This window comes from Ruditapes philippinarum, unplaced genomic scaffold (assembly GCF_026571515.1).
Source record: "Ruditapes philippinarum isolate M1 unplaced genomic scaffold, ASM2657151v2 ctg228_1_1_1_1, whole genome shotgun sequence".
Lineage (NCBI taxonomy): Eukaryota > Metazoa > Mollusca > Bivalvia > Venerida > Veneridae > Ruditapes > Ruditapes philippinarum.
Window position 1 is genome coordinate 2418 of NW_026856125.1, and position 14754 is coordinate 17171.

General features: G+C 30.0%; 1 protein-coding gene across 1 annotated transcript in view; it reads right to left on the minus strand.

Annotated features, from left to right (window-relative positions):
- Nucleotides 1–628: 628 nt before the first annotated feature.
- LOC132745472 (E3 ubiquitin-protein ligase RNF213-like) overlaps nt 629–14754 on the minus strand; it is a 36055-nt gene continuing 21929 nt past the window's right edge. The window contains exons 25-34 of the mRNA XM_060734421.1: nt 8935–9155; nt 8561–8690; nt 7030–7113; nt 6719–6905; nt 5880–6108; nt 4772–4837; nt 4297–4488; nt 4051–4149; nt 3321–3514; nt 629–2878 (exon numbers count right to left, since the gene is read on the minus strand). Coding sequence (XP_060590404.1) covers nt 2716–2878; nt 3321–3514; nt 4051–4149; nt 4297–4488; nt 4772–4837; nt 5880–6108; nt 6719–6905; nt 7030–7113; nt 8561–8690; nt 8935–9155 — 1565 coding nt within the window. The 3' untranslated portion in view covers nt 629–2715. The remainder of the gene's footprint in view (nt 2879–3320; nt 3515–4050; nt 4150–4296; nt 4489–4771; nt 4838–5879; nt 6109–6718; nt 6906–7029; nt 7114–8560; nt 8691–8934; nt 9156–14754) is intronic.

Genomic DNA, 14754 nt, shown 5'->3' on the forward strand with positions numbered 1-14754 from the left:
TATTCAGCGTGTTATATAATTTCTGAAATATCTAAACACTAGATATCTAATATCGAAATATCTTTTATCTATATATGTAATATCTAAACCCCTACTGTCTTAATATCTAAATAACTGATATATAAATAATAAAAAAAAATTATGTTATATCTAAATATGAAATATATAAATATCTACTATGTAAATATCTGATATCTAAATATCTGATAGCTAAACATTGAATTGTTGCAAAGAAACCTAGCGGAACATCTTATCAAATGAGGCAAATGGCAAAAACATCGTTTATTAATATTGTTAAATAATGGATTTCAAGCATGTTTAATGCTTATCACTTGATGAAATGTGGTACCATATGTAAAATTATCTTTCATCAAAGTAAGAAATGTAAAAACAAAGTGGTATTTAGACTTTTATACGAAATATTTAATCACTATAATTTACAATATATATGCTAACATGCAAAAGATGGTTCAATATAAGGTAAGTTAGTTATTTCGTTTTGAAAACTTTACATAAAAAAGGCTTTGTGATTGAAAAATATATGGTTTTGAGTCTAGTGGGCCTTTACAAAAGGTTTTAACTTTTTTGCAAAAAAATATCTTGCTTAACAACTGCCCATAAATAAGAATTTAATTAAGGTCACTGAAATCTTTGCATTCGCATCCAAGTGCATATCACTGACTGTTTGCGGTAAAGTAAAGCCGGATACATGCATATCAAATTACGTTTAAAACATGAAATTTTTCACTTCCATTCAACGCCAACTAGTAAATTATAGCATTGTAAGCATGTGTAAAAAGCTGTATTGTATCTTGCTGATATTTGATGTTTAATACTTAAAACGGACACTACTTGCATTATGCAGAATCATTTTCTTTTGAAAAATATACTTTTGATTAACAAAGGAACTTGGTTTTAATTGTATTTTGAAATGATTTTGGTAACTGATATTTTTTTAAATTAATACCATGATTTAATAAAGCCAATGTTTATGAACACCTCTTTTTCATTTATTTTCGTATTATCATTTATTTATTTATTATATTTTTGAATTTTACAATTTAAAAAAGGACCAAACCCCTTAGATAAAAATATCTTATATTAAAAGTCCAAAGCTTCTTAGTCATAGACATTCGCAATATAAATCGATGTTAAATATCCAAACACACAGGAAAACACAATATAATAAGACCCAAAGCAATAAGAAATAAAAAGATAACCAATCGTTTGCATGCATCATATAAATATGCAATATCTGTTTTTAAAATAACGTAAAAAACAATGTAAAATACATAATCGGTTTAATCAAATATATACAGCATGTAAAAGATCACAATTTTAATGTGAGAAGTACACAATATAAAAAAGGATAAAAAAGTGTAAAATCAAGAAATTATCATGTGTAAGTTCAATTTTTTTCAAATATAGACTTACACAATTCTTTAAAGAATAAACCTCAAGTCATATTAAAAACAATGTAAAAAAAAAGCAAAATCTCTTTAATCTTAGAAATACAAAATATAAATTAAGCCAAACATTTTGAACACAATATTAAAAATGACAAAACCTCCATTTTTGCATAGAGATACATAATAAGAATAGATCATATATTAATAGTTATAAAGATTCTTGACAGGTTATATGACCCTATATAAACGGTTGTTTGTATATATAACCTGAGACGCGAGGCGGCCATATAACATGTCAGGAATCTTTATGACGAATTTATAATACAACAAACTTCCTTCTTTTGGGAAAAAGTAATTTCTGACAGAAGCCGTGTATATAAAGCTATGTAAATGTCACGATTATTCAATGAAAAGCGACATTACAAACATGCAGTTTTATATACACGCAATATAAGTATGTCAAATATGTTTAATCATACAAACACGCAGTTTATATGACAACTATATTTAATCAAAGAAATACTTAATGTAAAATGAAAACTTTTGAATCGATTTGGTACACAACTAAATGTAAATGATAATTGTAATAAACAAATCATATATACAACCACACGCATGTGTATTCTATCTGTTAAAACCAAATGAGACCGAAAAGTCTCTAGAAAAGAAACGAAATCATAAAAAGGTACGTAACTAATAAATTCAATTTTAAGCAATCAAATCAACCAAAACAAAAGAAAGAAAGAAAATTGAAAGAGTACTGTCACATATAAAAACAAAGTTTGAACATGTCAAATTAGCATACTCATTCATGCTGAACTTTCAGATTTATTTTACCATTTTATATTTCATGACTTTTTCTTTGACGATGTAAACTGAAAGAGCAGATATTTTCAGGAATATATCATGAAATTTTCATTATGATGAATTTGTGCAATATATAAAGTTTCCGTTTCAATTTTATTACGGTAGATTTGAAAGACCTTTTCACATCTGCATTTAGCATTGTTGAAAATACTTTTGAATCGTTTTGCTTACTTGATAATAAAATATGTTTAGGTACTATATTAAATAAAGCTAATTAGATATATTTACAATTGGAAAAATAATAAAATAACCTATAATAATAGTCAAATCAACAAGGTAGTAGTTAGTAATACAATACCTTTACCGATATAAAAAGAAATCTATAAAAGTTAATTTACCACATTAAAGTTTATTTGATATTCTGTCTTGAGATAACAGAACAATAACTATTTTATCCCATGATATTACTGAAACAATGTCTGAATCTATGTCTGTCCGTTCAAATTTCAGTTTCATATTTATTCTCAACTTTTGATTCCAAAATCTGTGAAGCAACAATCCACATATGCAGAGAATGAATGCTGAGGACAGAAGTTGGGATATCGTGAACATCTACATCTAATCCGTTTAGATCACCAAACGCCGTAAGGCAGTCCATCAATCTATATTTTAAACAGAATGCATTTTAAATGTTATACAATATATAATTGTTACCAGTGTTTAATGAAAATAACTTAATTTGATGCATTAAAGTGTTTAAAATAGTTCATGCAACAGGATATAATGAAACTTTTCAACAAATAAAAACAGAATTGTAGATGAGAATATGATTTACATTAAAAACAACATGAGCTTAGATGAAACATATTTAGAGTCTAATAATAGTTTAAATACAGCTACAACTACAAATACTTTTATTATTATAGTTGTAATTATAGTTTAATACATACACAGCGCATATCAGTTTCATTTAAAAGTATTGATTGAGTAGAGTATAATCGATAAATGATGCATTGCAGGGTGCAGTATTGTCACTGACATTAACACAAAGACAAAACAAATAATTAAAGACAAGTTGATAATTATTTTGACTGACATAATCACCTAAATTGATTTAAGTAATCTTCGTCATCTTTATTTTCCCTCTTCGCAAGTTCCAGCATGATAAACTCGTACAATAATTCCAGAAACTGTTTCAGGCGCTCCATTGATAGTTTCTTCGCAAAACTTTGACATACTGACACTATATCTTCTGGAAATGTCTCGTAGTATTCACTTCCAATGTTTTCGAATATGACCTAAATATTATACACCAAAGAATTGATAAACTGAATTTCAGGTTTTCATCCATAACGTTATTCTGTAATATGGTTCTTAATGTGAAAATAACTATAGAGTGATACAAGTATTTGTTAATAATTTTTATGTGTTAGAAAACAAAAGTATTTAAAGTGTATTCATCTGCAATGGGCACATTTTCCATAAGTATTTCAAAGATCGATAAAGACAATAGAAATGTATCATTCTTAAAAAATATTGCTTATAACATTTATATGATGAGCAATAATATTTTGTTCTAGAACCCTTTATGATCTGCTACATTAATATATCTATTTTCGGATCATGAATATCACACTTGCTACAGCATACTTGATGATATGTCTGATTATACATGCTATTCACATAATTATTTATTGATTGGAAACAATTTAACTGCTTAAACATCTATAATAGTATTACTCGTACATCAATCTTGTTTGAAAGTCCAGTTATGATTTAGAATTACCCTAAATGCAAATGAACAGTTTTTATAAGTTATACAGAATATAAGTACCTGCACTTGTTTGCCTTGTCGAGCCATTATGTAAGATCTATGGAATGAGAAGTTCATCCACAATGATTTGACATGCTTCAAAAGACAATGTTGTTGAATCTGAAACAATAAGCATCACACATTAAATTTTCACACCACATCATTGGTATAATATGCTTATTTGTTATCATTTTTACATATTATTTCTACTACTTTGATCAACAAAGACATCTTTCTTCTTTTTGACCAAAGTTAAAAAGGACTTACCTTCCATGTCAGCTTCGTGCTTGTAAGTTGTAACTTTTCAAGCATATATTCATGCAAAGAATCGCCAGGTTCACCGCCTGTTATATTCAGGAAGTTAATTGCAATGTCCAATTGCGAAAGTAGTTGACCTAGGCTTGGAACGTCTTGAACTTGGTTACACAAAGCAAGTTTAACACCAGGATCTAATCTCTCCTGAGATGACAGTTGAAACAATAAAAAAATATAAGATGTTACACACAATGCATTAGCAATTTACAATACAAATATTCTAGCAAATAAAATAATTGTCAGTATTGTAATATCAAAATGAAAAGCTTATATTTTAGAAATTCTAAATATTATTTAAGTTACAAAAATATTTCTTGATTCTACATATTTAACAAGAGATAAACAAAATGTTGATACATATAAGTAGTATATGTGATTGTGATTTGAAACAAAACTGTTAAAACAAGGGAAAAATATTTTTCCAAACCTGTGGAATTTTGGTGTGCAAAATATGAAATTGACTTGCTTCTGATCTGTAAACTAAAAGGTCAATCTGAAAAAAACACAAATTATTAGCCTTATATTATTATAATGATAAAGATCACTTTATACACTTTGTGACGTTAACACGTATCAATAAAACATTCTTAGAGGTAATAACGGAGAAATGAACGCATCATATATTTTAATTCTGCAAATATCACACACAGTACCAAATAATTTCTTTCACACTTTTAACATATGGTAACTGTCCATTCAAATGTTTATTTTGCTTACCACTTTTTTCATTTGGTACAAAAGATCCCAATAGTCTCTTATACTACGTATTCTGTCAATTTTGTTGAAATTATTTTCGATAAACTTTCGTAACATTACATCTGATCTATATGAGGGTATGTAGATATGTTTTGTAACATGGTGAAAAAAATGCATATATTAAACTAGATTTTATTTCAATCCTTCCGAACTATCCTCAACTTATGTATATAAAGACAAACTATCAGACGTTTTTTTTCAGATTTAAAATGCTTTAACAAACTTATTTTCGAGTATACTCCCTAACGAAAGATGAATATTCCAAATCCATCTCTACTGGCTATAACCCAGTTATATCGTCTTTTGAATAGGAGCGTTGTCATTGGAAAAAAGAATGAATAATGTTTTATACCGTTTTGAACTTTATTGTAGTATTTGTCAGTTTTCTTTTTTCATGTTAAATGAATTTTTCTGTGACAGCTTCATGGGTATTAACAAAAAATCACTTGCACAAATTTCTTAACATTTTAACGCTTATCAATTGTTTCGTAATACTAGTATATGGTCGACATTTTTACATTCATCTACTAGTGCAGACTATCTTTATATTAACTAAAATTTGTAATATGAAATGCAGCATGTATGTATTTGGTACCATTGGAAAAAGTACGGAGATAATTATAATGTACATATGCATTGAATCAATGGATTATAAGGATGTTATATGCCATATTGTTCCACAAACTGACCCACCATCGTGAATGAAATAAAACATTTATCATTATAATAATAGTAAATAGTCATTTGTTTGAGAAACAAAAAAATGTATAATTAACAACCTTGAAACGGCGGTCAAAGGCAACCTTTGACTTTGTCGAAATAAATCTGTCTATTATACGTTTTTGTATCGCCTTAAAGTCATACTCGTCACTAACGATGTGTGTGGAACTCATTGTACAGTTTTCTAAAATGATCGGTAGTAGATCTTTCTCTGGATGGAAGTTTATCAAATGAGCAGCTGTAATATCTCGAGGTTCGACAACCGTGAATACTTGTTTCATTTCGCCACTATGGATGGAAGTGTAATTATTAAAGTTTTTCAATAATCAAATAAACTTCATATAATACAGAAACAGTTTTGCAATATGTTAACAAATTAATGAATTTCAAAGCAACGCATGCAATTTTATGAACTTTTAATTCCCGCTGAGCTAAATTAAGAAAGCATCGGATAAGTTATCGTAGAGTCGCTGGTTCAATCCTCAGGCGAGGCAAAATTTCTATTCGATGATTGATCTCGGACACTCATTTGTCTCTAACTGTTTATATACAAACCTTGATGGTTAACCAAGTAGGCCACATTAAGTGTAATTTGTCATAACTGGTTAGTTATCTAGTAAGGTAGGCATGGTGAACAAGATATGTCAAAAATGTGCTAAAATAGGCATTGGTTTTAAGTATATTATAAGCCATTACAACTAAGCATTCCTGATTATGTTAAGTATAGGAAAATAACTTTAATAAAACAGCTACATAAAGTTATAGAGATAAATAGATTTAAGCGATATGATTGTCTTCATGTTGTCATAAAGCTTGTCTAAATAAATTTTTTGATAATAATGCTATAACGTTGTTTTAGTGTTTTACCATAACTAATATTTTCGATATACACATTTACCTTAATGACGATAGGTATGTATCTATAACCTCGTTTTGAAGCCGTAATAGAAAGTCCAAAAGAGCAAAGGTACAAATGCCTTTCCCATCGATCGCAGGAAGCAAATATGCCAATTCTGTTTCATCTGTTAAACGCATGTTTGCCCATTCCAAAGGTATTGCCGTTCTACCTTTGCCAGTTGTAAACTCTATTTTGGATGTAATAAAATCATTAATTGTATATACTGATCTTAAATTATCACCCACAAATATAAAAAATGATTAACATACTAGAAACTTATTATCATTAATGAAGATTTTATGTAAACATACCATGATATTTCAACGCGTTTCTGACAGTTTTCCAAGCTTCAAACATGTCCTCGAAGAGTTTTGCGTCTTCACCGGCAAATACATCTGTAATATATTTAATCTTAATGTCCGATCGATAATTCTGGACAGTTTCAGCTTCAGTTTCAGTTTTTATTAAACCAAGTCATATAATATGCAACTGGTTATAACAAACAAACAAACAGAAAAATAACAGTAAAAAATCACTTTTATCACAATAAAAAATACAATTATGACTAGCTAAATAAACAAAAAAAGTAGATCATATTGTTCATTTCAACTACTGAATTCAATACTTCATGTATTTACATTTTAACAAATGGGAACGGAGAATGAGAAATACTAATTATCTATATTCTAACATAATGTTTTAACAAAATAAAGATAGTTTCAGTATATTTTTTTTGTCACAACTATCCATTAATCTGTCAAGTTTAAAATTATTGGGATGAATATAAAAAATGTGAAGAAGAGATTTGCGTATACGTCTCATCTCAAATGAAACAAGTGAGGTTTTACGCAAGCGTAAAATGGATGCGAAGGAATTGGTTAAATGGAAAGGCATAAATCAAATGTTTTTGATGAATGTGAAATGATTTATCACAAAAGTAGCAAAATGTGATAGTATTTTGACTGTCGTCTAAATACTAAATTACCATCAATAAACTAGCCCCCTAAATTTATCGGCAAATTATGGTTAAAAATTATTCTGGAAACATTTAAATAATAATCAAACTTTGTGAAGTTGAAATTTATGGTTGAGTTATTTCTTTAATAACTATTAATGTTTTTAGCCAATCGATTGCATTACTCCGACGCCCTTTTAATTTGCGGAAATCATATGAAAAAAGTTCCATTTCTGGCCTGTCAGGAAACATCGAGTCACTTTTACATGCACCATAAGCACAGAGTTTAGTTGTCTCTTTCCTTTAAACAATGAATTTGTTTTTCAACTTGTTTTCCTTTAACAATTGTATATAATAAAATGTATTAAAATATTTCGTGTAAACAAATGTTTAATCGCTTGTCTAAAGTCAGCACATGTGACCCATGGGTGATTGGGTAAATTCTATTTTTAGAATAGTGTTAAAGAGGAATATCTAAATTCAGTAACGTCGCACTGGAATTCAGCGCAATGGTTTGGTCTTCTATTTCTTTATTCGCTACCTCATTATAGGAAATTAACCAGATAAACAGTCTGTTATTTGTTTACGGAGATAAGAATAAATTGTTCGTCGAATGGACAAACATGTAAATAACCAATGTTTCTGCAATAAATTGAAAAAAAAGAAGAAAAGAAGAAAATTGGAAACAAAATGTTTAGCATAGGCATGTGAATGTTTTTATTTACTTTGCAATAATTTGTAATACTCGTAAAATTAATCGTGTCATTTCGCAGTAAATCATGCGACATTTTCAACTCATAAAAGACTCGGCTACTTCGCAGCCGCCAAATAAAACAGACTAAACATAATAAAATGGCACGATATGGAAATTCAAATATATAGAATACCTTCCTTTATTTGTTTAACTGTAATTTTTGATGCCTCTGACTGGTATATCTGTCTATTGTATCGTTGTATTAACGTCTTGTTAAGTTGCAGAATACTTGGAACAAACCGCAATGCTTGTAGTGCATTTATCTTTAAAAAACATAAACATATTAATGAATAATTACATTGCTTTAATTGTTTTTCTTTATGCATTTAAACTCCGTATCATTTCAACCTTTACGTAGTTGGCTGAAAAGGGGCAGCAAAAAAGTATTTGTTAATTTCTTTTAACATACAAAACAATTTTGCCGTGTTACACTATTTTTTAAGCATGTTTAACATTAACATTGTTCACAATAGATTGGTGGTCTTGCGTATTTATATCAATATATACCTGTTTTAAAAACATGGAAAGAACAGTAAATTTCTTTTCGCCTGATGAACATGTATCCATATGTCGTTGAAAAGCCTGTTTAAAATGCTCAACCGAGACAGGTTTGCGATAAATCCAAACTAAGGGATTGTCAGATATTTTACTATCTTCTTTGTTTTCTTGTATATTTTCATCGGTTTGTTTATCATACAACACTGCTAGAATACCAGTGGTGCTGCATCCTGTATACAAAAAAGCAATTGTAATGTAACATACAAATTTGTAGAGCATGTTGTTTGAAAAATTTTAATTCAAAGTGGAGGCATTTTTTCAGCTTTCTATCATTAACCTTTAACCCCTAAGCATATTGCGAAAAATGGCCGTTTTCATTAAAAAGCCTCCTGTAACAAGTTCAAACTGCTATCAAACTGAGAAATGCTTCAATACTGATGAAACTTGGCACAGATGTTGACTAGACCATAACCTCTATAACAGCATGCTAAATCGTAAATTTCCTGTTACCATGGCAACGGGGGGACGTCTCAAAATTGCAAAAATCACTATTTTGCATTGCATTTTTCAATCAATACTGATTTCAAAGTACTGCAACTTCTCAATGAATTGAGATAGAGTAAAAGGCTTTTCAGCGTCGGTTACTAGTTACATTGAGATCGACCTGAGGCCATTTTTAGCCTGTCACATGTCCAAAATTTTCTTGGCGATCAGGGGGACTACCGCCCCCCTTCAAACCCCCAAACAGAAACATTTTGATGGGGGCGACGCCGAAAAAGTGGTCACTTTTTTAGCAACAATTCTCAAACGAAAAACAGTGCTTGGGGCCTAAATAGGGCACTTTTTCACTGTTTGAGGACTAAAAAAGGGGAATAGGGACAAAAAGCCGTCAAAACACGCTTATTTAAGGGAAAAGGTTAAGACATGTGCTGTATTTTCTAAAATGAACGTCAACAAATAGAAGAAAAAATGTTTCACAAAAACATTTTAAGGAGGCTTGATATTTAAAAATTTTTTTTTAGAATGAAAACTAATTATAAGAATGCATGATACCTTTCCAAATCGAACAATTATTCTATTCTATTCTTATTCTACTAGTTAATAGAAAAAAACATAACGAAAAATAAATTTGGGATCTTTGTTGTGGCTTTGGCCTAAAATGCCTATCATTGTTTTGCTTATTTTAGTTCAATTCATTCGCAGATAACTACAAAAACTGGGAAAATTTGTCTACAGGACTTTTGTTTGAAAATACTGTTGGTTTTGTTTTTATAACGCATTTAATAGGGTGAATATCAGAAATCTTTATTCTTTTTTATTACCGCAATGTGTTTTATCTACATTATCTATCTTATCCAAAAATTGAAAATATTTTGTTTTGTATGCCAGCTGCCCTGCAGAAAAACTTGACCTTATTGGTCGAATATTATGCCGGCATGAAATATTCAGTGATTATTTTAGTTACATAATGAAATGTGATGGATCAATTGTTTAAACTATATAGTCCAAGAGATGGCGGGGTTTTATTGCAACTTACTGTATCACAAAAACAAACATTGCCATTGTTAAGCATATGGTTTGTAGTTTTTAAAAAACGATTTCTTAAGTTACGCAGCCCGGGCAAAAGGTCAAAAAATCAAGATGGCCGCCAATATGGCCGCCATAAATTACAAAATACCATATATTTTTTGTTTCTTGAATTTTTACTTTAAGATTTTGTACAAAATAGTTTTAATTGCACAATATCAGATAAAATATGGTTATTTTATGATTCAATCAAGGAAAAATGACAATTAAATGGCAAAATTTTAAATTATCAATATCAATTTACCAAAAAAGTGGTAAAAATAACACTTTTTGACAATTTGATGACTTTCGTTTTTCTGTATTAACACAAAATAAATGAAAAAGCATTTAAATTATGAGTACTTTATCAATTAAACATAGCTAGACAAGTTAAGCATAAAAAATCATTATCCGTGCATTTATGCCTTAAGAGTAGAGTTTCAAATATGGGTGGGGTAAAATTACTGATTTAAAAAAAAAAATTACAATGTTCCCAAAACATGTCTTTACTCTATAATTTGAGTTTAATGTAAAGACAATTGTGTTTTAATTGTATATTCTTTATCATTTGAACATTTCTTGATAACAAAAGCATATTTGTTTTTACCAGAGCATCTATCACAGAATAGTAGAGCTTAAAAAGTGGTTGGGGTAATACAATCCCCCAAAAACGTTCAAAATTAAGAAGCTCCTAAAATTTGTCTTTCTTTTATAATTTTTGTGCAATAACCATATATTATTTAAATTCTGTGGTGAAATTTATAAATATGTATTACATTTAAGAAGAAAAGAAACATCATGTTATAGCAACTTTAAGATTATCACAATTCACCAAAAATTAAGAAGGTAAAAAAACAACACCGTTTTGATATTTTGTGGCCTTTTGGTATATTTTTTTGACCCAAATGCTACAGTTGTTTTAGCTGAATATAAGCTGTATTAGTTTTGCATAAAAATCATTACAAGAGAATGTATCCCAGAAAGAAAAGATAGTTTAACAAATGGATAGGATTAAATGACTGTCATAACACTTTCAAAATTAAAATGCTAATGGAACATGCTTTTACTTGTAATGTTTAATAGTCATGTTTTGCCATATTTTGACAATTTTTATCAATAAATTGTGTTTACGATATACCTAGCATAGTCATCTTTTAGTATAACACTTTTATTGCAGATATCTTTTGAAATCTTCTAAATTCTTACTGAATATTTTACTTTGAATGACAGAATTAAATTTTTTTGGAATGCTGCACTCCCTATTGCTGGTCAAGTTAATTTGATCCTTACAAAAATGCCAGTTTTAATGACGCTTTGTACTTGTACTGTGTTTATCTATAGTGTATGAAGTAAAAACTTCTTAAATCTTGTATGTGTGTACTCAAAAACGGTTTATTTTATATTTAAAAAGAAGCTGTATAACAAACAGAAGTATTTTCAAATTTCAATATATTAATTCTCTAATCAATTAAGAAAAAAAAACATCGTTCCATGGTAAAGATTTTAGTTATCATAATTAATTAACACCAAAATGAATCAAAAACAACATTCTTTGGTTACTTTCGTTTCATCTTTGTAACAAGAAATAGATTATATGTGTGATTTAATTGAAATTGTCGCTAGGCATGTTTCTCAGAAGAATAACACTAAAAAGTGTGTGGGATAAAATTGAACTTAAACCTGAAGACATCAAGATACTTAATCAACATACTCTTACGGGAAGAAACAGCTTTATTGTGCTCTTTCTAATTTTGACATTCTTGATACATGTTTAAAACACCTGTAATTGATTCTGTTTTCCTTAAAGGCCCACTGTGCCTCAGAAAAGCTTTTATCTTCCTTTTTCAAACGATTTTAAATTTTGGTGTAGTTTTATAGTATCCAAAACGTTAGTCACTGGCCAATAACCTGAACCATCAAAACTATCTAAACTAAAAAAACAAGAGGCACACTAATATATCAATCAAGAACCATGATGTACGGTATGTGTAATGCATTTTGTGAGAGTGTAGTTGAGAAATTTGATATAAACACGAAGAAGTGTTGTCATTTATAAAATTAGCAATCATTTATGAATAAGTTTAGTAAAAGTAGTGAATAGTACTGAACACAAAACATCCAAATATTGAAAACATCTTTAAACTATCAATTAACATTTAGAATACTTGTCACAGAAATACATACATCTTGAAATTATGAAATTTGACTTTTTTCCTGTTGGGTGTTTCTAGTATTCCTTCGTGAATACTAAATATCACCCTCAAGGATATGTTGCCTGATTAAGGAGCTGTCCTTTGGTGACTTTTCTCTGATATGAAGACCTCATAACCCTAATTCAAAAATTTCAATAATTAAGCATTACACAATTTTGATATTTAGGTTACACACATTCTTTTACTTGAGATCATACGCTGCCTTTCAAGGAGTGGCGCAATATTATTGTTACATTGAAGATCCATTGATTACCGTCTTAGGAACTTATCTATGGATGTTTAAAAATAAAAATTTCACTATTATAAATTCACTACATTTTTGTTTAAAAACTGAATTTTGCTTAAGCCTGTGCTAGACGACGTTGATGGAAGCTTGCATATACCACTGCTGTCTATGAAAAGGCACAATCAAACTGAGCGTACATGTGCCATATTGTGTGTTTTAAAGCTTTCCGTTTTTCATTCTATTTGCTAGATTTGCTATATTTTTTTCTAAACAATGCTAGTCTGGCATAATTAACAGGTGTGAAAAAGGAGCAATACAATCCCTTAAGAACCTCCAATAAACGGTAAAATTGAAAATGTGGCAGACTTGATTTGATTGAGCCTGTTCATGGATGGTACCGGAAAGTGCAAACAACCGTCCACACCCCTTAGCGCCGGCTTAAGGATAATTCAAAATTTAACATAAAATAGTAAAATTTGAATTTTGCAACATCCGCAATTGTGTTTGTACGGAGGTCATCTTGGAATTTTCAATGTGAGACTTTTCAGCCAGTACATGAAAAGTGGCGTATGGTCCTACAAGTAACAGAATATGTTTGGCCTAATGAGAAAACAATGGATGATACAGAAATTGGGCGTTCTATAACAAATGTTTGGGTCTTATTTCGGCTTTCGTGTTGGGTTTTCATTAGGGATTCTGTTTTAATATATTTTCGATCCACCTAACTGGATTTCCTTGATAATTAATTAGCAAATTTCGCAGCAACTGACCCCTGCTTATCTTACATGATTTCTGAATGATCTATTTTCAATGACAAATTTACTTCATCAAAGGATCAAGCAAGCGACATCTTGATTACTAATCTGATGCTCACCCAACACTAACTCTCGTATACTCGTGCGTGAAGTTATTTAAAAATGCATCTATGAACTAATAACACTAATCTAACCGATAAAACCGTCAAAGTACTATTTTGATATACAAGCGTAACTTTTACTATTCTAGCTGTCAAACTGGTCTTCTTAATTTGCCACAAAATTATGCCTTGGTAGTGTTTATTCATCAATCATATTTTTCTTGGACTGACTGAACAACCATGGGGCGTCCGTGGCCGAGTGGTTAAGGTCGTTGACTTCAAACTACCTGCACCACACCGCTGTGGTATCGAATCCCGACAGGGACTTTGGATTCTTTCATGTGAGGAAGCTATCTAGCTAGCTTACGGAACGTCGGTGGTTCTACTCAGGTGCCCGTTTGTGCCTGAAATTATTCATGGAAGGGCGCCTGAGGTCTTCCTCAACCAGTAAAGCTGGAACGTCGTCAAATGACCTATACTGTGTCGATGTGACGTAAAACCCAATCAAACAAACAGACTGAACTAACAAGGCATAATTTTGTGGCAAATTAAGAAGACAAGTTTTACCTTGACCTTTATGATCAAACTTTTTCACAATAATAAATTGTTTTAATGTTCTGCATAGTTAAGCAAAACTATTTTAAAATCTGTAAATAAGTGGGGAGTATATGGACTGGACATAACTATTAATGCAGTATCATGACTTTTGACATTCATTTGTGACCTTGACATTTTAGATAAACAACTGAATCTTGTTAGCTAAATATCCATTTAATAAGCAGCATGTTTACGCATAATATTTCCAAAATCTATCAATTGACAATAATTACCTTAACCTTCAAGCCCGAGACTTGATTTTTTCTTGTGAATCTGTGGCAAAGTGGTTAAGGTCGTTGACTTCAAACAACTTGCCCCACACCGCTGTGGGTTCGAATCCCGACAGGGACTTTGGATTCTTTCATGAGAGG